Consider the following 24,732-nt stretch of genomic DNA (forward strand, 5'->3'; position numbering starts at 1 on the left):
TTAAGTCAATTGGTACTGATTAGAGATGCAGCCTGTTACTGTGATGTATCTCTAAATAAAATATAAAGTCTTGCTACAGCCATCATGAGAGTGTGAAAAGTCAATTTTGTGTGAAGTTAGAGACGCAATTGGATGTAGAACATCTGTGGCAGAGTTTATATGCCATTACTTTCTCTAAGAGAAAACCTAACAGCATGATGGCAGTGATCCTTTAACCTCTTTAAACGAAGATCACTACACCTGTGCATATCTTCAAAGAGTCTGGCGACCTGTGACCTCTTTCTTGTAGGTCAGCATGGGATCCAAGCTACTTCAACAAGGCATCAATCATTCTGACACCCAAGAAGGACCAGGTGAGCTGCCTCAATGACTTTTACCAGGTAGCATTTACATCTACTATGATGAAGTACTTTGAGAGGTTGGTCATGGCTAGAATTAACTTCTGCCTGAACAAGGAAGTGGACTTGCTGAGTTTTGCCTACAGTCACAACATGTTTGCAGTGGATGCAGTCTCATGGATTCTCCTCTCAGCTTTTGAGCACCTGGACCACAGCAATACAAAAGTCAGTCTACTGTTTACCAATTACAATTTGGTGTTCAACATTGTCATTTCTCATTACCGTAAAACAAACTTTAAAAACCTGGGTGCCTTTATCTCCCTCTGCAACTGGTCTTTGTCTTCCTAATCAGGAGATTACCATTTGCTATAACATATCTTATTTCTTCAGTGCCTCTTTTACATCAGCAATGTCTTTAATTAAACTCAATTAAAACTCTTGTCATTGAGCCCATCACTTTGAGAGTCAAATCTCATATTGGACTGCGTCTTCAAGAATCTGAAGATAGTCATTGTATATGGCGTGATTTAATTCTTTATTCCCATCATTCCCTTTTATTACCCTGGGCACTGAGATCATGTGTACTTTGAAAAATCTGGATGCCGATTTTAATTAATATCTTGTACAGTTGTGCTGGATGGACATAAGTGCATTTGACTGCACCCAGAATCCACTGCTTTTTCATGATGGTTCTTCAAGTGTTGCCACACTTCCTTTTTTGTTTTATTGCATTGTCTTAAGTGAAGTAGTATATCTCCAACATTAGCTTCTTTCATGCTCCCAGGACTTCTAGTGACCCCAAGTCTTCCACTTTTGAGTTTCCACCTACTTCACTTACAGTACTTTCACTTATTAGTTGTATGTGAAAATTTGCTGGTTTAATAGCAATGTTAGCTTGATCATTCCTGTATCAGTTCTAAATTTACAACTGGGACTTTGACATCAAGTATTTCCTGCAACAACAACATATTAGCAGAATAAATGCCCTTAAAATCATTGGAGCAATGTGTTAGTGAAGTTGAAGATGTATAACAACTAACTCAGCTAACTGACAGTCCATTTTTTGTGCAGCAGATATGGATGCTATGACCTTACTATCTCGTTCTGTATCAGACCTCCCTATGACAGTGTACACTCATTCAGCACGCATCAAACTCTTACATCTAACTTAATTGATCTTCAAACAAGAAGTCTTTTAATTAGCATGATCCCTAGTTAGTCACAATATTATGCTCCCTCATTTACCAGTCCTTCTTTTAATTACATAGTCTTTTAACCTCTCTGTTACCAAATGTGATTTTCCTTCTGCTCTGCTGAAGTATACTTTTATATACTTCATTTAACAGACAGATAGACTTACTGTATTGATCCCGAGGGAAATTGGGTTTCGTTACAGTCGCACCAACCAAGAATAGTGTAGAAATATAGCAATATAAAACCATAAATAATTAAATAATAATAATTAAATAATGCCAAGTGGAAGTTAGTCCAGGACCAGCCTATTGGCTCAGGGTGTCTGACACTCTGAGGGAGGAGTTGTAAAGTTTGATGGCCACAGGCAGGAATGATGGTCAGTGTTACATATCGGTGGAATGAGTCTCTGGCTGAATGTACTCCTGTGCCTAACCAGTACATCATGGAGTGAATGGGAGACATTGTCCAAGATGGCATGCAACTTGGACAGCATCCTCTTTTCAGACACCACCGTCAGAGAGTCCAGTTCCACCCCCACAACATCACTGGCCTTACGAATGAGTTTGTTGATTCTGTTGGTGTCTGCTACCCTCAGCCTGCTGCCTCAGCACACATCAGCAAACATGATAGCACTGGCCACCACAGCCTCATAGAACATCCTCAGCATCGTCTGGCAGATGCTGACCCCTTTAGTTGCCTTTGTTCTAAGAAATCAATCCTATTACATCTAGTTTTTCCTCTTAGCACTATTTTCCAGCCCTGGCAATGTCTATCTGCCTGAAGAGCCGAGTTCCTCCAGTGCTTTTTGTGTTGCTCCAGCTTCCAGCATTTGCAGTCTCCTGTGTCTTCAATCTCCTCTGCATAGTTTTTCGTGCAGTGACATCTGTTCTGATTGGAAATGTGGAGAACACAAACTCTTGGGTCCAACTATTGATGTATATAGTTCTGGATTAACTTCCTTGCCTGTACTCTGTGTTTCTAATAATAAAGGAATGCTTATGAAATGTCTTTTATACATCTTATTGGCATACCTTGCAACCTTTAAGGAGCTGTGAATAAATATTACCTAAGGTCCATTTATTCTTTTACACCTCTTGGCTTTCCACTGACTTTCTACATGCTTTATGTCAGATTTAGCTGAGTTCGATTCTGTTTAGCATTTCCTGCCTACCAGATCTGTTCATTGATATCTTACCCCAGTCTGAAGACTTCCTCCTTGTCATCTAGCTCAGGTTCATCCATCCATCCATCCATCATTTTTGCTTAAATCATAAATGAGTGCTGCAACCAGTGAGAGACCTGTTGATAAACCTTATGATAAGTTTTCCGGTCACAAACATACTTGTTAAACATTACTCTGTGTCACTGACCTTTGACACCCATTTTGACCTTCCTCAAAAAAAACCTTCCTGTAACCCCATGCTTCATTTCCTTGATATTTTTTATCTGCTCCTTGTAAGTTAATTCTAGATAATGGCCCAAGCTTGAAGATAAACTACTTAACCTCTAGTGACAGTGGCTTGATGAATTGTAGACGGTCATCAAAAATACAATTACATGGAAATAGTAAATAAAAAGAGACCTGTGAAGAGTTTGAGCATCTTTTGCTGTGAGATGATACTGTTCAATCGTAATTGATTTCTTTTGATTTCTCACTTTTTTCTGAAGTTGCGACACATAGAGAACAGGCTGGAAGCTGTTCCTACTAGTACTGCTGTCTTAGACACTGTGATGGACAACAAGAAGTCCCTGGGAAGTGCTTCCAGGAAAGTCAGTAGGAAAGGTAAGTGGAAAGAAAGCACAGAGAAAAATAACAGTATTATTAGTAGTATACAGGTTTCCCCCACTATCCGAAGGTAGAGCGTTCCTGTGAAACTGTTTGTAAACCAAAATGTCGTAAATCGAAGCAATTACCATTAATTTATGTTGGAAAAATTTTTGAGCGTTCCCAGAACCAAAAAATAACCTACTAAATCAAACCAAATAACACATAAACCCTAAAATAACACCAACATATAGTAAAAGCAGGAATGATATGATAAATTTACACCCTATGTAAAGTACAAATATTGTTTGTACAGTGTAGTTTCACTTATCAAACTCAGGAAGACAGCGAGCCAAAATCAATTTTGGGGGAAAAAATGGCACATACACGCATACGTACGTACATACACGCATGCGCAAACAACTGCCTGCACAAGGCTTCACAGTCTTTCTCAGGGTAAACACGTATAAAGTGGGTGTCTTTTTTTCATAAAAGTGAAAATCCTCTTTGGTTAGCGAAAACAGATACTAATGTAGGTCTTTTGTAACAGCAAGCTGTCGTAAAGCGAATGTTCGAAAAACGGGGGACACCTGTATAGAGTAGTGGTAACCATTTTATCATGCGTGGCCAACTGTTTGCTTCAGTGAAAACACTAAAATTGATCATGAGGTTAAAGAAAAAAAGTCTTGTAGACTTGTAATCTTTAACAGTTATAATAAAAGTCCAATAATTCTCTCTCTGACTATTCAGAAATCCTAGTGGTTAACCAGATTATTGCAGTTCCGCTGAATCAGTGGAACTATACGTAATATTATTTTGTAATATTTCAGAATAATTTAAGAAACATATTGAAGCTATTGAATCTTCAGTTATGATCCTGACTCCACTCCACCTGTGATTCTCCCCATAAATTTCATATCCACCTTGAGCCAATGTTCTTTGCATGGACTAGAATAGAAACCTACAGCACAATACAGGCCCTTCGGCCCACAAGGTTGTGCCGAACATGTCCCTACCCTGGAAATTACTAGGCTCACCTATAACCCTCTATTTTTCTAAACTCCATGTACCTATCCAAAAGTCTCTTAAAAAATCCTATCATATCTGCCTCCACCACCTTTGCCAGCGGCCCATTCCACGCACTCACCACTCTCTGAGTAAAAAAAACACCCCTGACATCTTTTCTGTACCTACTCCCCAGCACCTTAAACCTGTGTCCTCTTGTGGCAACAATTTCAGCCCTGGGAAAAAGCCTGTGACAATCCACACGATCACTGCCTCTCATCATCTTGTACACCTCTATCAGGTCACCTGTCATCCTCCTTCGCTCTAAGGAGAAAAGGCAGAGTTCACTCAACCTATCCTCATAAGACATGCTCCCCAATCCAGGAAACATCCTTGTAAATCTCCTCTGCACCCTTTCTATGGCTTCCACATCCTTCCTGTAGTGAGGCAACCAAAACTGAGCACAGTACTCCCAAGTGGGGTCTGACCAGGGTCCTATATAGCTGCAACATTACCTCTTGACTCCTAAATTCAATTCCACGATTTATGAAGGCCAATACACCGTAAGCCTTCTTAACCCTCCAAAGGACCAGGTGCTGTGTCTCATTGTAGCTGATATGAGGAGAACCCTGTGCAGGGTCATCCCACGGAAGGCTGCTGGACCTGATAATATTCCTGGCAGAGTGCTTAGAGGATGTGCAGACCATCTAACAGATGTTCTCACTGACATTTTCAACATCTCTCTGAGCAGTCCAATGTGCTTTAAGGCCACCACTGTCATCCCCATGCCAAGGAAATCTTCAGTGTCCTGCCTCAATGAGTACCGTCCCATTGTACTCACATCCATCATCATGAAGTGTTTCAAGAGGCTTGTCATGAGGCACCTCAAGGCCCTGCTGCCCCCCTCACTGGACTCCCAACCGTTCGCGTACTGTCCCAACCGTTGAACAGACGACACCTTTGCCATCACCCTCCACCTGGCCCTAACCCACCTGGACAAAAAAGATGTACATTAGAATGCTGTTCATAGACTTCAGTTCAGCATTCAACAGTCCTCAAAAACTGATTGGAAAGCTGAGCCTACTGGGCCTGAACACCTCCCTCTGCAACTGGATATGAGACTTCCTGACTGGGAGACCCCAGTCAGTCTGGATTGGGAGCAGCATCTCCAACACCATCACACTGAGCATGGGGGCCCCCAGGTCTCAGCAAGAATGAAGAGTCAGCATACAGAGAGGAGGTGCAGCGGCTAATGGACTGATGCAGAGGGGCCGTCGATGTTCAGCGGAGAGTGGTTGCTTCGTGCCGTCCTGAAGTCAACAACCATATCTTTTGGTTTGTTCACATTCAGATATGGATGTTGACTTCAGGACGGCCCCTCAGTAGAGATCGTTAAGAGCACAAAATTTCTTGGTGTTCACCTTGCGGAGAATCTTACTGGTCCCTCAACACCAGCTCCATAGCAAAGAAAGCCCAGCAGCGTCTCTACTTTCTGTGGAGGCTGAGGAAAGTCCATCCTCATCACATTCTACAAGAGGTTGTATTGAGAGCATCCTGAGCAGCTGCGTCATTACCTGGATTGGAAGTTGCACCGTCTCGGATCGCAAAACCCTGCAGCGGATAGTGAGGTCAGCTGAGATGATCATCGGGGTCTTTCTTCCCGCCTTTACAGGCATATACACTACAAGCTGCACTGGCAAAGCAAACAGCATTAGGAAGGACCCCATGCATCCCTCATACAAACTCTTCTCCCTCCTGTCATCTGGGAAAAGGCACCGAAGCAATCGGGCTCTTACAACTACACTATGGAGGAGTTTTTACCCCCAAGCCATCAGACTCCTCAATACCCAGAGCCTGGACTGACATCAACTTACTGCCCTCTACTGTGCCTATTGTAATACCTGCACTGTTTTGTGCACTTTATGCAGTCCTGGGTAGGTTTGTAGTCTAGTGTTTTTTTTCCAAATGTTGTTTTTATGTAGTTCAGTGTAGTTTTTATACTGTTTCATGTAGCACCATGGCCCTGAAAAACATTGTCTTGTTTTTACTGCGTACTGTACCAGCAGTTATGGTCGAAATGACAGTAAAAGTGACTTGACTTGATCTGCGCAGCTACTTTGAGTGCCTTATGGACTCAGACCCCAAGATCCCTCTGATCCTTCACACTGCCAAGAGTCTTACCGTTCATACTATATTCTGCCATCATATTTGACCTATCAAAATGAACCACTTCACACTTAGAACATAGAACAGTACAGCACAGTACAGGCCCTTCAGCCCACAATGTTGTGCCAACCCTTAAACCCTGCCTCCCATATAGCCCCCAAACCTTAAATTCCTCCATATACCTGTCTAGTAGTCTCTTAAATTTCACTCGTATATCTGCCTCCACCACTGACTCAGGCAGTGCATTCCACGCTCCGACCACTCTCTGAGTAAAAAACCTTCCTCTGATATACCCCTTGAACTTTCCACCCCTTACCTTAAAGCCATGCCCTCTTGTATTGAGCATTGGTGCCCTGGGGAAGAGGCACTGGCTGTCCACTCTGTCTATTCCTCTTAATATCTTGTATACCTCTATCATGTCTCCTCTCATCCTCTCCAGAGAGTAAAACCCTAACTCCCTTAATCTCTGATCATAATCCATACTCTCTAAACCAGGCAGCATCCTGGTAAAACTCCTCTGTACCCTTTCCAATGCTTCCACATCCTTCGTGTCGTGAGGCGACCAGAACTGGACACAGTACTCCAAGTGTGGCCTAACCAGAGTTTTATAAAGCTGCATCATTACCCCGCAAATCTTAAACTCTATCCCTCAATTTATGAAAGCTAACACTCCATAAGCTTTCTTAACTACCCTATCTACCTGTGAGGCAACTTTCAGGGATCTGTGGATATGTACCCCCAGATCCCTCTGTTCCTCCACACTTCCAAGTGTCCTGCCATTTACTTTGTACTCAGCCTTGGAGTTTGTCCTTTCAAAGTATACCACCTCACACTTCTCTGGGTTGAACTCCATCTGCCACTTCTCAGCCCACTTCTGCAACCTATAAGTGTTTCTCTGCAATCTTCGACAATCCTCTACACTATCCACAGCATAACCTTTGTGTCGTCTGCAAACTTGCCAACCCACCCTTCTACCGCCACATCCAGGTCGTTAATAAAAATCTCAAAAAGTAGAGGTCCCAGAACCGATCCTTGTGAGACACCAGTAGTCACAACCCTCCAATCTGATTCTACTCCCTCCACCACGACCCTCTGCTTTCTGCATGCAAGCCAATTCTGAATCCACCTGGCCAAACTTCCCTGGATCCCATGCCTTCTGACTTTCTGAATAAGCCAACCGTGTGGTACCTTGTCAAGTGCCTTACTAAAATCCATGTAGATCACATCCACTGCACTACCCTCATCTATATGCCTGGTCACCTCCTCAAAGAACTCTATCAGGCTTGTTAGACACGATCTGCCTTTCACAAAGCCATGCTGACTGTTCCTGATCAGACCATGATTCTCTAAATGCCCATAGATTCTATCTCTAAGAATGTTTTCCAACAGCTTTCCCACCACAGACGGAAGGGTCACTGGTCTATAATTACCTGGACTATCCCTACTACCTTTTTTGAACAAAGGGACAATATTTGCCTCCCTCTAACCCTCCAGTACCATTCCCGTGGACAACGAGGACATTGAGATCCTAGCCAGAGGCACAGCAATCTCTTCCCTTGCCTCGTGGAGCAGCCTGGGGAATATTCCATCACTTATCTGGGTTGAACTCCATCTGCCACTTCTCAGCCCAGTTTTGCATCCTATCAATGTCCCGCTGTAACCTCTGACAGCCCTCCACACTATCCACAACACCTGCAACCTTAGTGTCATCAGCAAACTTCCTATCCCATCCCTACACGTCCTCATCCAGGTCATTTATAAAAATCATGGGTCCCAGTACAAATTCCTCAGGCACTCCACTGGTGATCGACCTCCGTGCAGAATATGACCTGTCTACAACCATTCTTTGCCTTCTATGGGCAAGCCAGTTCTTGATCCACAAAGCATTTTCCCCTTGGATCCTGTGCCTCCGTACTTTCTCAATAAGTCGTGCATGGGGTATCTTATCAAATGCCTTGCTGATATCCATATACACTACATCTACTGCTCTACCTTCATCAATGTGTTTAGTCACATCCTCAAAAAATTCAGTCAGGCTCGTAAGGTGACCTGCCCTTGACAAAGCTGTGCTGACTATTCCTAATCATATTATACTTTTTCAAATGTTCATAAGTCCTGCCTCTCAGGATCTTCTCCATCAGGCTGCATCAGCCTTCTGGTCATTCAGAATCAGGTTTATTATCACTGGCATGAGACATGAAATTGGTCACCTAAATGACCTATCTGTAAGAGTAATTGTAGACACCAAGCAATAATAAACTAATGTACACGAATTCAGAATTGGGATTATCATTTAAGTTGATATATTTCCAAAGTATTTTTTATGATATATTTCCAAATGCTTGCCCTTGTAGTGGTTGAGGTAAACTTGAAAATTGTTTTGAAACTCTGAAGCTTTTTGAATAACATTTTTGCTGGATCTGAATCAAATATGGTGAAAGATTGCTAGTTTGTGGTTTTGTATTTTACATTTTGTATTCATGGTTGCCATGGGTAAATGATTTAATATTTGCAAGGCTTTAGTAAGCTTAATGTAGAAAGAAGCACAAGCCCATTTTTCTTACCACGGGGTGATCCAAGTGTCAGAAACCAGTCATGGAGCAACTTGTATAACTTGTATAATACAAATTCCGGTTATAGACCCAACTCTTGAACGTAAAATTCACTGAACTGCATCATGTATATAGCAGAGTGCATCTCTAAAGCCCTTTTCCCTTCCAGTAAACTGAAAATGTATGTGGTGTTTGGTTTAAAATGAAATATTAGCAAAGCTTTTAACTTGTTATAATTACAGTCTGACTTGTTGTGGTTCATGTGATAATTGTTTTGATAGGACATGTTTCTGCAAATAGTTTGTGTCAGTATGTTTGTGTGAATTATCTGTTAATCATTTTGCCATTGCTGTTTTGCTATATGTAGAATTTTGATGGAAGGTGTGCAAATTCATCTTCCAAGATGTCAAATCCTCCATTCAATATCTTCCAAGATGTCAAATCCTCCATTCAATAGCTTTCCATAAGTAACTCTGTTTCCTCCAAAATCCTTTTGCCACTGACTTAAATTGAAATGGTCTTAAAACGGGCCCAAATGAACCTTCGCCATAATGCTTAGGAACCTGGGGTACTTGCAACTTCGCAGTTTTAAAATCCTTCATGACCTTGATCCTAGCCATCTCTAATGCTTTTCTATGACCTCCCAGGTGGGGTTTAACTGTTTTTGCCTTAATGTATGAGATTCATGGACTGTAGTTTGTATTTGAATTTAGCAAAATGCCCCAAAACTTTGATTTGTGTATTCTTACTTGCATATGAAAATTGCAGTTAAGTGAAAATACAAATGCTGTCTGTCCAGTAATGGCTTGAGAGGAGTAAAGGTGTATGCAGTTTTTAATGCCTCTTTGTTTTATCCCTATCAGATGGAAGGTATGTGGAGGATACTGTGGGCAATGCTTCAGCTGGCAAGTCCAACATTTGTAGCAAATCACGAAAGGGCAAAATTTCCCGGAGCCCCTTGAGATCTACTACCCTGGAAAACAACATTAAGAAGAGCAGTCAAGTAGAATTGAGAGATGCTTTATCATCATATAGGTATGTCCTTATAGATATGAGAAACTAACTGACGACAATAGGAACTGTTTTTATGAACTTGTCCCTTAGTAGATTGGGAAGTCAATGCAATATCATCATTACTGTTGATGAATACACAATGATGAGTTTGCATATTGTATTTCATTCCAAGAATGGGCATCAAAATGATTCAAGTATGAAAAAGAGATGATTGTACCACTAGTTATACTAGGCCACTTAAACCTGTTTTATTTTTACATCTAACCTTTGGCTCTCATTCTCCAAATTTTGGGAAATTGTTGCTGTATAAAATGGTAATGCTGAGGTTCAATATATTTGATGGATCAACATTTCATGCTCTGGCATTAATTACAAAAACATTTACATATCTTTGAATCTGCAGTTCAAATTCCCAACGGTGAGTTTGGGAATGCTAGATTGTTGAGGTTTTTGAGGTTGGTGTGAATAATCCTTCAGATAATACCAACAAAATAGGTCTAAGGTTGTGGGGAAAGACTGTTGAACCTCAGGCCTTTGTTGCTTAGAACTACACAGGGTTTTGACGACATCAGTTGGGGAGGACTATTTTCACTGCTTGACTTCAGTGTTGAACAAATTTAACCTGAATTAATCATCTACAGAAGCAAAGGTGATAAAGCAAGAACATTTTCTTTCTGCAACAGGTAGAAAGGTTGTAGAGCCTTCCTGTAGGCTGCAGTGTGTTTTCTGTACCGTGCAGTGACTTAGCTTGTTAAGATGCGTTCTACTGCGCATCTTCAGAATGATATGAGCATATGTAACGCATACGCGACCGGCTGGTGTATGTACCTGTAACAATGGCAGCAGCATCTCTAACCACTCTTTGAAAAACAATTAGATAACTATTTGAAAAAAGACATTATTAAAGGCGATACAGAAAAGTTGGGGAACGGACATATGAGAGTTTCCTTCAGAGTCAAGTGAATTGATTTTACAACTCTGTAATACATTTTCCAGAAATTTCATACTTACAATGTCTGCCTGAATGCTGCAATGTCGGACTAAAGTATTAATTTGCATAGGAAGATTATTGTTTCTACGGATTTTTCCCTCTTCTATCAAGTCTTTGTCATTTCATTAATTTCATTAATTTATTTAGCAAGGTAGCATAGCAGCATAATAACATCATAGCACCGCCAACTTGGCTTCATTTCCACTGTTGTCTGTAAGAAGGGTCTCCCTGTGACCCTGTACATTTCCCTGGCTGCTTCAGGTTTGCCTCACATTCCAAAGAAGTTTAAGTTAGTAGAACACTGCAGCACAGAAACAGGCTTTTAGACCATCTAGTCTATGCTAAACCATTAATCTGCCTGCATTCAGACCATAATCTTCTATCAAATCTCCCCTCAATTAAATTCCTCAATCAAGTGTATGCCTGTTAGCAAATCTCCGCTCAATCTTTTAAAAATTGAAGGGAATAAATTATAGGCAGCATCCTTGTAAATTTTCTTTGCATTCTTTCAGTCTTATTTACATCTTTCCTATAGGTGATGACCAAAACTGCACACAATACTCTAAATTATGCCTCACCAACATTTTGTACAACTTCAACATAATATCTCAACTCCTGTACTCAGTGCATTGATCTTTGAGGGCCAGTGTATCAAAAGCATTCTTAATAACCCTATCTACCTGTGAATGTCACTTTCTAGGAATTATGGATCTGTATTCCCAGATCCCTCTGTTCTATTACACTGCTCAGTGCTCTACCGCTCACTGTGTAAGACCTACATTGGTTGTTCCTCCCAATGTGTACCATGTTACACTTGCCTGCATTAAACTGCATCTGTCATTTTTCAGCACACTTTACAGCTGCTACAGATCCCACTGCAAGCTTTGATAGCCTTCCTTGCTGTCCACGACACCCCCAGTCTTGGCGTCATCGGCAAATTTGCTGATCCATCTTACCACATTATCATCAAGATCGTTGATATAGATAACAAACAACAATGGATCCTGCACCAATCTCTCTGGTACACCACTAGTCACAGGCCTTCAGGCTGATAAGTAATCATCTACTCCCACTCTTTGTCTTCTCCCACAAAGCCAATGTCTAATCCAGTTTACTATGTCATCTTGAATGCCAGGTGACTGAACCTTCTTGACCAACCTCCTTTGCAGGACATTGTCAAACGCTTGCTGAGGACCATGTGGACAACGTCCACTATCTTGCCTTCATCAACTCTCCTGGCAACTTCGTCTAAAAACTCCTTAAGATTAGTTAGACACAACCTACCCCTCACAAAGCCATTTTGAATATCCCTAATCTATCCCTACATATACCTTTCCAGTAACTTTCCTGCTACTGATGTCAGGCTCACTGGTCTATAATTCCTGGTTTATTCTTGGACAATTCAACAATGTCAGCTATCCTTCAATCCTCTGGCACCTCACTCATAGCCAAGGAGGTTTTAAATATTTTTGTTGGGGCCCTTGCGATTTCTGCACTAACTTTCTACAGGGTCTGAGGAAACACCTTGCCAGGCCCTAGGGATTTATCCATCCTAAATTGATTCAAGACAACCAACACTTCCTCTTATTATTTGTATTGGGTTCATGACCTTGCTGCTGCTTTTTCTGTCTTCTATAGACCCTTTGTCTGTCTCCCAAGTAAGTACAGATGCAAAAAAATCCATTTAAGATCTCCTCCATCTCTTTCAGTTCCATGCATAGATTACTATCCTGATCTTCCAGAGAACCAATTTTGCCTCTTGCTATTCTTTTGCTCTTAATGTATCTGTAGAAGCCCTTGGATTCTCCTTCACCTGGTCTGCTGCAGCAATCTCATGCCTTCTTTTAGACCTCCTGATTTTTATTTTTCTTAAGTGTTCTCTTTCATTTCTTGTACTCCATAAGTATTTCATTTGTTCCTACCTGCTATGCACATCCTTCTTCATAATCAGGGCCTTAATATCTCTTGAAAACTAAGGTTTCCTAAGCATGTTACCTTTTGCCTTTTAGTCTGACAGGAACGTACAAACTCTTTCAAAATTTCACTTTTGAAGGCCTTCCACCTACCAAGTACACCTTTGCCAGAAAGCAACCTGTCCCAATCTACACTTGCCAGATGCATTCTGATACCATCAAAATTGGCCTTTGTCCAATTTAGAATCTCAACCTGAGAACCACACCTATCCTTTCCCATAATTACTTGGAAGCTAATGGCACTGTGATCACTAAATGCAAAGTGTTCCTCTACACAAACTTCTGTCAGCTGTCCTGTCTCATTGTCTAATAGAAGAACTTGTATTGCACTCTTTCTCATTGGGACTTCTATGTACTGATTAAAGAAACTTCCCTGTCCAGCTCTTTTACAGGATGAGTGTCCCGGTCAATATGTGGAAAGTTACTGTCACCTACTATCACAATCTTATGTTTTTTGCTACAGTCTGCGATCTCTATAAATTTGTTACTCTAAATCTTGTGGAGGTTAATTGGTCACAGGTGCAATTGGGTGCTGTGGGCTTATGGGTCAGAAGGGCCTGTTCTTGTGTTGTATCTCTAAAAATATTTTGCACTTTTCTGAATATCCATGTGCTTTCCAACAATGAAGATAGTGGTCAAATACTGTTTTACTTGTTAAGTATCAGTGCTTCTCCAAAACGATTTACGTAATCTTTTCTGCATTATGTAAAAAGTACCGCAAAAGATCAATTACTTTAATCTGTTTCATGTTACCAGGGAATTAGATGGCACTATTCAACCCTGTCTGACTGCTAGCCAACTGGAAGCTCAGCACCTCCTTTCCAATTTGACCTCGAATGAATCCCAAGGGAAAGAGAGTGAAAGTCATCACATGATATATGAACGAGACAACCGGAGTTACCACAGTTTGGATAATGACAGCACGCAATCAACTGCAGTGGATGAAACTGTGGTGAAATTTCTCAATGACCAATTAGCACTTGATGCCCTGCACAATTCTGCACTTTATAAAACTTTGAGCCGAGATACACTAGGACAAAAGGGTGAAGGCATCAAAGGCTTCCACACTAAGGCACTGAGTAATGATGTGGATGCAAAGAGTGAACGGCCATCTGAGCATTCTCAGCTGTCCTCCCCGAGTTCCACTTCTGACTCGGTGATGCAGAGACTAGAGATCATGCGCAGGAAGCAACATGATGACAAACTTGAGAAACTGAAGGAGCGAATTAGAAAGCAACGAGAACATTCAGAGGAGCCAGTTGAAAGGGACCGGCAGCTAAACCTCTATGAATTCCCTGTTGTGCCTAGTGTAGGTACTGCAGTTCCTACCACCAAAGTTAGAAAGGTTGCTCTGGCACCACCTGCTCCATCATACAAAGGTATGACTGACATTCCTACACAGTTTATATTCATATCTCTTTTTGTTTCATGGTTGTGGTAGGATACAAGAAAACCTTGTGTACGTATATGAAGAAGACAGCTTTGGCCTCCTGGATCCTGTTGATGTGAATTTGCAAAGTAATCATTTTTGTACTGTGATAGCCAAGTTGCGATCTCTCTCAAACAGTATTATGATTCTGAATGGCAAAAGTAGGGATTTTTGTTGAGGGATAAATATTGCCCAAGTTACAAGAGAACCTACTCACTCTTAGAGTAATGGAATATTTTGCACCACTTGAGAGAGTAGCAGATAACCTCTTCTTTATAAGATGATGCCTTCATGAGAGAAATTTGTGCCTTTATACTTCTGTGGAAGTTCGTTGAATAATGGCAGAGCCAATATTTTGGTGTGGTATTTAGCATTCTATCAACCTGCATTCAGTCTTCATCTAGAATGCTATCAATGTGTTTTCATTTTGTCCCTGTAACTGTGAGTTTCCCTTAGTAATCTTCAATTTTCTCCCACATATGTAGATGTGCAAGTTAGTATGTTAATCGATAACTAACTTGTCCCTTGTGTAGGTGGGTATCTGAAGAAGATGGATATTTTGGATGCATTTTAAAAACCAGCATGGACTGGATTGTCCAAATGATCGCCGAATATGTGAAATTCTCTTAATTTGGATTGGAACCTGCTTTTCTCTAACTTGAGCGCCACTAAGCCACAGGTGTCAGCAGTAAATTCTGTAACTTCCTCTCAGCAGAATCTTTGCCATGCATTGGCAATGATGTGTATCAATTTGCATTCTGCTATCATAGTATATTTGCCAAATTGGAGTACAAATGTGATTTTGTACCTGTAACTAATTTAGGGTAACTGTAAAAAGTAATGAGATTTAATCACACTGATGTTTGAAACTTGAGTTTCAAGAAAATGCTAACTTTTAGTAAGCAAAAACTGGAAAGGGAAACAAGTTTATTGAAGTAATAGCAAATTAATGTTTACCCTAATTACCCCAGCATCTGAGGGACCATTTTTGTAAAACTGATGCAACATTTAGCTGACTTTTGTGACATATAGACTTAACCTGGGTGGTAGTAGTGTTTTAATTTTGAAGTCTAAATGTGATGTCCTTACTTTATTGTCAGTAAAAGAAAAAGTTATAATGATTATATGGATTATTTTTAAAGTATGTTAATGTAGTTGTAATACTGGCTGAGTAAGCGAGAGCTTTGCATTGATCAACTGCAAATGAGTAATGATTCCATGATAATGGGGAATATAATTAGTAAAAAGTGCCTTTCATCAGATAAATCATTTTTTAGTAGTAGCTGGTTATTAATCTGTAACATTAACTCAATTTTCTCTCACAGGTTCCACCTGAACTATTCCCAGCATTTCATATTTCCATTAACTGTTCCAGATCTGTCAGTTCATTCAATGTTTTTTTCCAATATACAAATAACACTGCAGAAGCTGGAATCTGAAACAATAACATCCATTTAAATAATATCTATGGGAAGAGGAACCAGTTAAAGCCAGTCAGGGGCATTCTGCAGAAATGTGAACTGGTTTCATTTTCTCTAGATGCTGCTTGACTGGCTGAGTTCTAGTGTTTTTGTTTTGTCCTCTTGTAAATCATGCCCATCTGTTTGCAACTCCCATCTGGTTTATGGTAACCCATTGTCACCTATTGTGGTGATCCAACACCACTGTGGTCAGTCATTGTCACCTGGATTCACTTGGTCAGCATTTTATCAGAGGCATATCCTTATCTGCAGTCTAATCTTAATTAAATTATTTTCTTGGTTATGATATATATTTAATCAGTATTCCTTTCTCCACAGATGCCATCTCACCTGACTATTTTTAGTGCTTTCACTTTTAACTTATTTTCAGCATCTGCAGATTCCTTTGCTTTTTATGATGTTCCAAGCCTGGCTTGTGAATGAGTTTTATTGTTGTAGAATGATAATGTCTCATATTCAGTATATCTTAACTTTTACTTTCATTACAGGTTTCAATCCTACAGAGACCAAAGTTCGGACTCCTGATGGCAAAGTTTGGTGTGAAGATGAAATACACAATATTAGCAAGGATCTATACCGGGACTTCACGTTCCAGTTGGCAGGTAAGAAACCTTCTCAGATTAGGAATATTGCAGTATGTGAGGGAACTGTTTTTTTCCCCTCTTGACTCTGATCCACTATTTTTAAGATCCTGGTGGCTTTGCATCTCTATTCATTATATTATATTCTTTATTATCTGTACCCAAGGAAAATCAAACTTACCAACTGCAGCATGCACAGCCTTTGGATACGATTCTAGATTTTCAGCTTCCTCTGTCGAAAAGTACTCTTTGATGTGAAGTAATCTCCCCTTATTTTGAAGATGAACTGTGGTGAAAGACATGTTCTGATGATTAACTTGTGTTTTGGACTTGAATCTAATATTATAGCTTTTTAATGAAATGGTTAATTGATGTATCTCTTCTGCACTTTTTATTATTTAAAAAGTAGTCTATTATCTGTTACTTTTTTAAGAAAATACAATGTTCTGGCATCTTCCCACATCCTTTCCAGTCCTGAAGAAAGGTCTCGACCCTGAACATCAACTGTTTATTAATTTCCATAGATGCTGCCTGACCCACTGAGCTCCTCCAGCATTTTCGTGTGTTGTTTTAGATTTCTTGCATCTGCAGAATTTTTTGTGTGTATGTTAGCATTCTTCTGTTTTGAGGCTCTCTTCCATCATTCTATGCTTGCCTAAATTACTTTAGTTCCTGATTTGAGCAGTGTTTTCTTGTTGAAGTTTTCACACTTTAGTTCAAGCCCCTCAATTGCTTCATCTCTCATTGTACTCACCTCATTCCTTTCTCTGAAATCTTCACCCCAAAATCTCAGATATTTATACTGATAACTGGACTGATTTTAACTGTTCATTTTTGTTGAGCAAGCATTCAGTGGACAGAGCTATAAATTCCCCAAATTTTCCCAAAATCTCTCCAAGTATCTTTGCTTCTCTAAATGATCAAGATTCAAAGATTCAGAATACATTTATTATCAAAGTATACATAGTACTATGAAATAGTGTTAGGCACCTTAGATTTTTATATAAGTTATTCTAGATATTTATTTTTATCCTCTGTATTAGTGTGTCAGTAGAAAGGAACCCTTTATATATTTCCAAACATTCATTTTCCCAAAAAATTAAATGTTACAGATGATTTTTTTGTATTTCTTTAAAGAAAGTAATATGTTAGGTAATAGACTACTTTTCAAATATAAGCTTGAGTACAGATGAAAGCTGCATCAAACTGTCCCTTCTAAATCACAAGTCCAGCACTGCCATCAGCTCTGAACTCATGGAAACCACTGGACTGAAATACAGCCTTCTACAATTTGGAGCAGTCTTGTCAGAAGAGGTCTTCATGGAAGAGTTGCCACCAAAAACCCATTCCTCTGAAGTGGAAACAAAGTCAAGAGGCTCAAAAAAAAATTCAAGGACTGAGGTGCTGAACAATGGAAACAAGTGTTCTGGATTGACAAGTCAAAATTTGAATTTTTTGGCTCAAATAGGAGGCAGTTTGTCCATAGAACATCTGGAGAGGGCTGCAGACATTCGTCCATGTAACAAACAGTGAAGCACAGAGGAAGTTTCCTGAAGGTTTGGTGCTGCATTCCTGCAAATGGAGTTGGTGATCTGGTCAAAATCAGAATTGATGTAATCCTCAATGCTGAGAAGTGTAAGGAAATTCTCATCCATCAATGTCCAATTAGGAATCAGATGGCAGAGGAGAAGATGCTGTTCCTGAATTGCTGACTGTGTGCCTTCAGACTTCTGTATCTCCTACCTGATGGTAACAGTGAGAAAAGGGCATGTTCTGGGTGCTGAAGGTCCCTAATAATGGATGCTGCCTTTCTGAAACACTGCTACTTGAAGATGTCCTGTGTACTTTGTAGGCTAGTACCCAAGATGGAGCTGACTAGATTTACAACCTTCTGCAGCTTCCTTCAGTCCTGCGCAGCAACCCCTTCATACCAGACTGTGATGCAGTCTGTCAGAATGCTCTCCACAGTACAACTATAGAGGTTTTTGAGTGTATTTGTTGACATGCCAAATCTCTTCAAACTCCTAATAAATTATAGCTGCTGTGTTGCCTTCTTTATAACTATATTGGTATGTTTGGACCAGGTTAGATCCTCAGAGATCTTGACACCCAGGAACTTGAAACTGCTCTTTTTCTCCACCTCTGATTCCTCCATGAGGATGGAATGTGTTCCTTTGTCTTGCCCTTCCTGAAGTCCATAATTAGCTCTTTTGTCTTACTGGTGTTGAGTGCCAGGTTGTTGCTGTGAACCACTCCACTAGTTGGCATACCTCACTCCTGTACACCCTCTCGTCACCACCTGAGATTCTATGAACAATTGTTGTATCGTCAGCACATTTATAGATGGTATTTGAGCTATACCTAGACACACAGTCATGTGTATATTGAGAGTAGAGCAGTGGGCTAAGGACACACTCCTGAGATGCGCCAGTGTTGAACGTCAGTGAGAAGGATATGTTATCACCAATCCGCACAGATTGTGGTCCTCCATATAGGAAGTCATGGATCCAATTGCAGAGGGAGGTACAGAGGCCCAGGTTCTATAATTTCTTAATCAAGATTGTGGGAATGATGATGTTGAATTCTGAGCTATAGTTGTTGAACAGCATCCTGATTTGGGTGTTTGTATTGTCCAGGTGGTCTAAGACCATGCAAAGAGCCATTGAGATTGTACCTGCTATTGACTTATTGTGGCGATAGGCAGATTGCAGTGGGTCCAGATGATGTCTTGTTGGACTGGGGCAGCATTCTGATCAATGCTGCTTGGCCAGTGGAAGAACAGTTTTGAGGATGAGCTTTTTAATTAATTCCACATGGCTGGTTGCCTTTGGATTTATCTCCATCTGTGGAGATTGCAGTATCTCTGAGGTTCTCTGACAAATTCTACCTTTCCTATACAAGGGAATGGAGGTTATAAATCTGTGGGGGGAAAATTCCCCTCCAGCAAGTTTTAGAATTTCAGAATGGTTGATACACAAGTAGAATGCCAACACCTTTATTTGCAGGGTTAGAGACTAGCTTCTTTCTACCCATATAATTTTACACCAATAATAGTAAGTATTTTGGAGAACAGACAGACTACTCAATAATACAGCCAGACTTCTTTATGGTGGTGCTGTGAGACAGCAGCTTTAATGCTACATCACTGTCTATTGAGTGACATAACCAATAGTGGTCACCTCAAAGGAACTGAGGGGTACCACCAGTACTGTCAGCAAAATCTTCCAAAACAACATCAGAGACTTCCCCAGGACAATATCTCCATCACCAATTATTCACAGCAACTCTGTTCTGTGAACCATATCATCCACATGTCCAATATAGAATTCCCAAAATCAAAGACATTGATTCCACGCAGGCTTAAAAAAAATCTTTTCCCAATGTTGTCACCTTTGTGGTTTTTCTGCATAGTTAATTGCATTTGAATCGTTGCTGTCCTCCATGTAAGCTCAGTAATATGCTCTTAATGTTCTTAAAGATGAATTGGGCTCAAGGTTTTCCCCTCCTGATTTTGAACCACCATCTTCAGAAGTTGCGACTAGAACAATATATTAGCTAGTCTCAAATAAGACATAAGATGCATAGGAGCAGAATTAGGTCATTCAGTCCATTGAGTCTGCTCCGCCATTTCATCATGGCTGATCCATTTTCCTTCTCAGCCCTGATAACCTGCCTTCTCCCCATATCCCTTCATGCCCTGACCAATCAAGAATCTATTAAGTACTGCATTAGGTATATGTAAAGACTTGACCTCTACAGCCACAAGTGGCAAAGAATTCTACACATTCGCCGCCCTCTGGTTAAAGAAATAGCTCATCATCTCAGTTCTAAAAGGATGCCCCTCTATTCTAAAGCTGTTTCCTCTGGTCCTAGAGTCTCCGATCTATAGGAAACACCCTCTCTTCATCCATTCTAACAAGGTCTTTCAACATTCGATAGGTTTCGATTAGGTCACCCCCTCATTCTTTTGAATTCGAATGAATACAGGCCCAGAGCCATCAAATGCTCTTCATATACGGGCTACGCTGTAGCGAGCATGCGTTAGTGTGCGCCAAAATGCTAGATGGCAGTGGGATTTCTATGCTACTGTGTTGAGTTTCTTCGTGAGAGACATGGATGAGGAAATGCATTTCAAACATTTTCACATGTCGGCAGGTAGATTTGACAATTTGATTCATCTATTTCGCATTGGTGTACGCACAGCCTACAGACATGGCGGAGAAATGCGTAGGAGGAAATGTGATGCTGCCAAGCGGACCAATCACAGTTGTTGCGGTCTGTGTCGCCGCAACGCATGAGTAACTTTTCTGGAGAGGTGCACGTCACCCAACAATGTAGGGTACGGCGTAGGGTATGCGATACCTACAGAGTCGATGCGACGCACAAGTATAAATCAGCCATTATCCTAGTCACAGGACAATTTACAATGACCAGTTAACCTACCACCGGTATATCTTTGGACTGTGGGAAGAAACTGGAGCACCTAGATGAAACGCACACATTCTATGGATTGAATGTACAAACTCCTTACAGTTTACCTGTTATGCCATTAGCTTTTAGGGCAGCAATGAAGGTCCTCCATCTCTGGCACTGTTCAGGGCTTCCTTCATTATGTCAGTAACTTCCTCTCGGGTTTCATTACTGTTAGTCATACAAGTTCTGGGAGGAAATTCAGGGGTACCATTGCACTCAGATGAAAAGAATGAATCTGAATCAGAATCAGGCTTATTATCACCGGCATGTGCACATGAAATTTGTTAACTTAGCAGCAGCAGTTCAATGCAATACATAATCTAGCAGTGAAACAATAAATAAAATAATAATAAGTAAATCATTACGGTATACATATATTGAATAGATTTTAAAAAGTGCAAAAACAAATACTGTATCTTTTTTTTTAAAAATGGTAGCGTCCAAAGATAGACTAAAACTGTGTGGAGAGCCATTGTTGTGGCAATAGGCAAATTGCAAAGGGTCCAGGTCCTTGCTGAGGCAGGAGTTCAGACTAGTTATGATCAACCCCTCAAAGCATTTAATCACTGTCGATGTGAGTGCTACTGGGCTATAGTCATTGAGGCAGCTCACATTATTTTTCTTGGGCACTGGTATAATTGTTGCCTTTTTGAAGCAAGTGAGAGGTTGTAGCAGTGAGAGGTTGAAAATGACCTTGAATTCTCCTGCTAGTTAGTTGGCACAGGTTTTCAGAGCCTTGCCAGGTACCAGTGAGGATAGATTGCCAGTATAAAAGGATGGGTTAGGTGGTGGAGCAAGATCTGGTGGGTTTTATAAAATCCAGGTGAGTGGAAAGATTGGTGCATGGTGGAGAATGAGAGTGGGTACGATACAAGAAGCTGGGAGATGATAGGTGAAAGTAACAAAAGACTGAAGAAGATGGAATTTGGTAGGAGAGAATAGTGGACCATAGAATAATGGGGAGGAGAAGAGCTGGAGGGAAGAATGTATGAGTCCTGGGCTAAGTGAGAGGGCAGGGGAGGGCAAAGTGCAGGGCTGGTGAAATAAGGGAAGACAAAAGGAGAAGGAGAGTAGAGAGGAGAGGCCCCCACTTCCCTCCAGAGATACTGCCTGATCTGTTGAGCTCCTCCAGCATTTTGTATTACCCTATGATGTTGGAGTAAATTAAATCTTAGCAAGCTCAAAGATTTACAATCAGCCCTCCTTATCCGCGGATTCCATAGGCACAGGTTCAACCAACCGCGGATCAGGAAAACCTGGAAGTTCTCTCTCCAGCACTTGTTGCTTGAGCATGTACAGTCTATTTTTTCTTGTCGTTATTCCCTAAACAATACAGTATAACAACTATTTACTTATAATAGCTAATACAATGTAAATGCTATGTAATCTAGAAATGACTTAAAAGTACAGGCAGTCCCCGGGTTATGAATGAGTTCCGTTCTTGAGTCCATTTTGAAGTTGGAACAGGTACATCCGGTATTATTTAGAGTCAGTTAGTCAAACGTTTTTCTTAGTATATAGTACATATTTTATCTTTCTATGCATATAAAACACTTAAGAAACATACGTGTTTCAATAATTGAACCACTGCATTGCTTAGTAATAATTGTAGCTTTCATCGGGGCAAGGTCTTTCACATGCTCCATTAAAATTGTTCCGATCGTTGACCGACTGTAGCCTAACACTTTTTCAATGACCGATGACATTTCACCTCTTTCCAATTGCTTTATTACTTCCACCTTATTTTCAGTCGCGATCGTAATTATTTTCGTGAACAGAAACACTCCAGATTCAGAGCTGCGCCACTAGGTCTTAATGTCCACCACACGGAGGCATGTTAAATAAAGTCCGGGGTTCCGCTGTGTCCTAAAGACCACCGCACTGATACATGTTAAATAAGAGACTTGAGCATCCACGAATTTTGGTTTCTGTTGGGGTTCCCGGAACCAATCTCCTGCGGATTAGGAGGATTAACTGTACTTGTAAAGTTGGATTTTTGCATAATCCAGTGTCTAGATTGTATATTGTGAAATTTAGCCCAGATTGTGGTAAAAGTGGGAAGAACTACATTTGTGGTTTTAAAAACTTATTTTAAGTCAGCAGATTTTGTACCAGTCACTTTAAAACCTACCATCTCTCTTTTGCAGTATTCCATAATGACTGATTTACAGAAGTGATTTAATTATTTGGGTCCTGCAATCTTAATAAGTCTTCTAGCATGTCTTCTAGCACAAAATCAGTTTGCAAATTAAGTCTCATGTAAAATGTTGTATTTTATGTTGTGGATTTGATAGCTGTGTGTGATTTGTGAGGGGAAACATTTTTTGTGGTTGTGGAGTGCTGGCGGACCATTGTTCAGATCAGGTAGCTGGCTGCCTGGAATTGAGGAGCAATAGTTATTTTCCTACTGTTTGCAACAGTGCAAGGGTAATAAGAGAGAAGTTATTAATTTGGATAGCTTCAGTAACTATCCAAGATGGTGGAAGTCTTTAAGATGCCCAACAAACTTGTTGGTATTTAAAGAACTATTTTAAGATTATAATTTATATGTATTATATACCAACCTCCTTAATCAGTCATACATTTCACTAGCTTATTTTAAACTAGCTCATTGTGTATTCCTCCTTCCTCATGTAGTTTTACCTGTTTTAAGGGACTAGCTAAAAATATTTTCCATTTTCCAACTGGTACGAATCAAGGTGTAAAACAGTGATATGTTTTTGGATATATTGATTTTAAAAAGTAATTAATTCTCGTCATGGTTGAACAGTTGATTCAATGGTTACCAGAAGGCAGTGTGCACTGCAGAACAAATGTATCAGTTGAGTTCATTGAGGCAAAGATTCACCTCAAATCTCGTCTATTGCATTGGATATACTAGATATAGATTACAAGGGAATGCAAAAAAAATGACAGTCCTAACATCGTTGGTCCATTGTATTAGTATGCTTAATGGTGTAATCTCAACTGTTCTTGATTGTAAAAGATACTTTAAAAGAGTCAATTTTAATGAAATTGAGGCTTATTTGTCAATTTTGCAAGAGCTAAAATGTAATTGAATATGATTTGCCATGTTTATCACTAACAGTAGTGAACTCTTTACTTTGTTGACAGAAAATAGCAAGGTGAAAGAAACTACGTGTGAAAAAGCCAGAGAGAAGAAAGTTACCAAACCTGTGCGTAAAGTACAGAAAGTAACTCCAACTAGCCCTGACATGAAACCAAGTGAGTAAACCACTTTTTAAAGAAACTGCAGTGTTTTCATTTTTGCCACGGTATGTATCAGAATAAAGTTCAAGCTGTAATTTTTGCCATAAGGTCCATGAGGGTACAAGATGGAATAGATTAAGCAGCATTAACCCTCAGCTATACAGAAACCCAAATAAATCCAAGTTTCTGATCTTTTTAGATTTCTTTATTTGAATCTTGTATTGGCATGGAAACTGCCTTGACTCCAAATAATTTTGCTTCACCGCTGTAAAGCAGCTCTGATTTTGCTGAGTAAACTCAAAATGAAGCAAAAACCTGTACTCTTATCCCTGCTTCAGCAACACATGGATATAGAACTGGAAATCTCAATGGCTAAAATACAATTGTTACTGGAAATGGTGATAGAGACATCTAGGAATGTTTACATGTCATTTATTGATCTCAAGCTTTGCATGTTACACAGCCAAAGTTTGATTACTTCCCAGTGTTTATTACTGTACATTCTCTTAACACCTCTGCCAGAAATAACAAAAATGTCATCTACCAGAACTCCTTTAAAT

At 40.2% G+C, this 24,732-nt stretch overlaps 1 protein-coding gene across 5 annotated transcripts in view; it reads left to right on the forward strand.

Annotated features, from left to right (window-relative positions):
• cep350 (centrosomal protein 350) overlaps nucleotides 1-24,732 on the forward strand; it is a 274,904-nt gene that overhangs the window by 45,066 nt on the left and 205,106 nt on the right. For all 5 annotated transcript variants that reach the window (XM_059984922.1, XM_059984923.1, XM_059984924.1 and 2 more), the window contains exons 4-8: nucleotides 3,201-3,315; nucleotides 9,884-10,055; nucleotides 13,755-14,377; nucleotides 16,397-16,510; nucleotides 24,077-24,187. In XM_059984922.1, coding sequence (XP_059840905.1) covers nucleotides 3,201-3,315; nucleotides 9,884-10,055; nucleotides 13,755-14,377; nucleotides 16,397-16,510; nucleotides 24,077-24,187 — 1,135 coding nt within the window. The remainder of the gene's footprint in view (nucleotides 1-3,200; nucleotides 3,316-9,883; nucleotides 10,056-13,754; nucleotides 14,378-16,396; nucleotides 16,511-24,076; nucleotides 24,188-24,732) is intronic.

Source organism: Hypanus sabinus, chromosome 11, assembly GCF_030144855.1.
Source record: "Hypanus sabinus isolate sHypSab1 chromosome 11, sHypSab1.hap1, whole genome shotgun sequence".
NCBI lineage: Eukaryota > Metazoa > Chordata > Chondrichthyes > Myliobatiformes > Dasyatidae > Hypanus > Hypanus sabinus.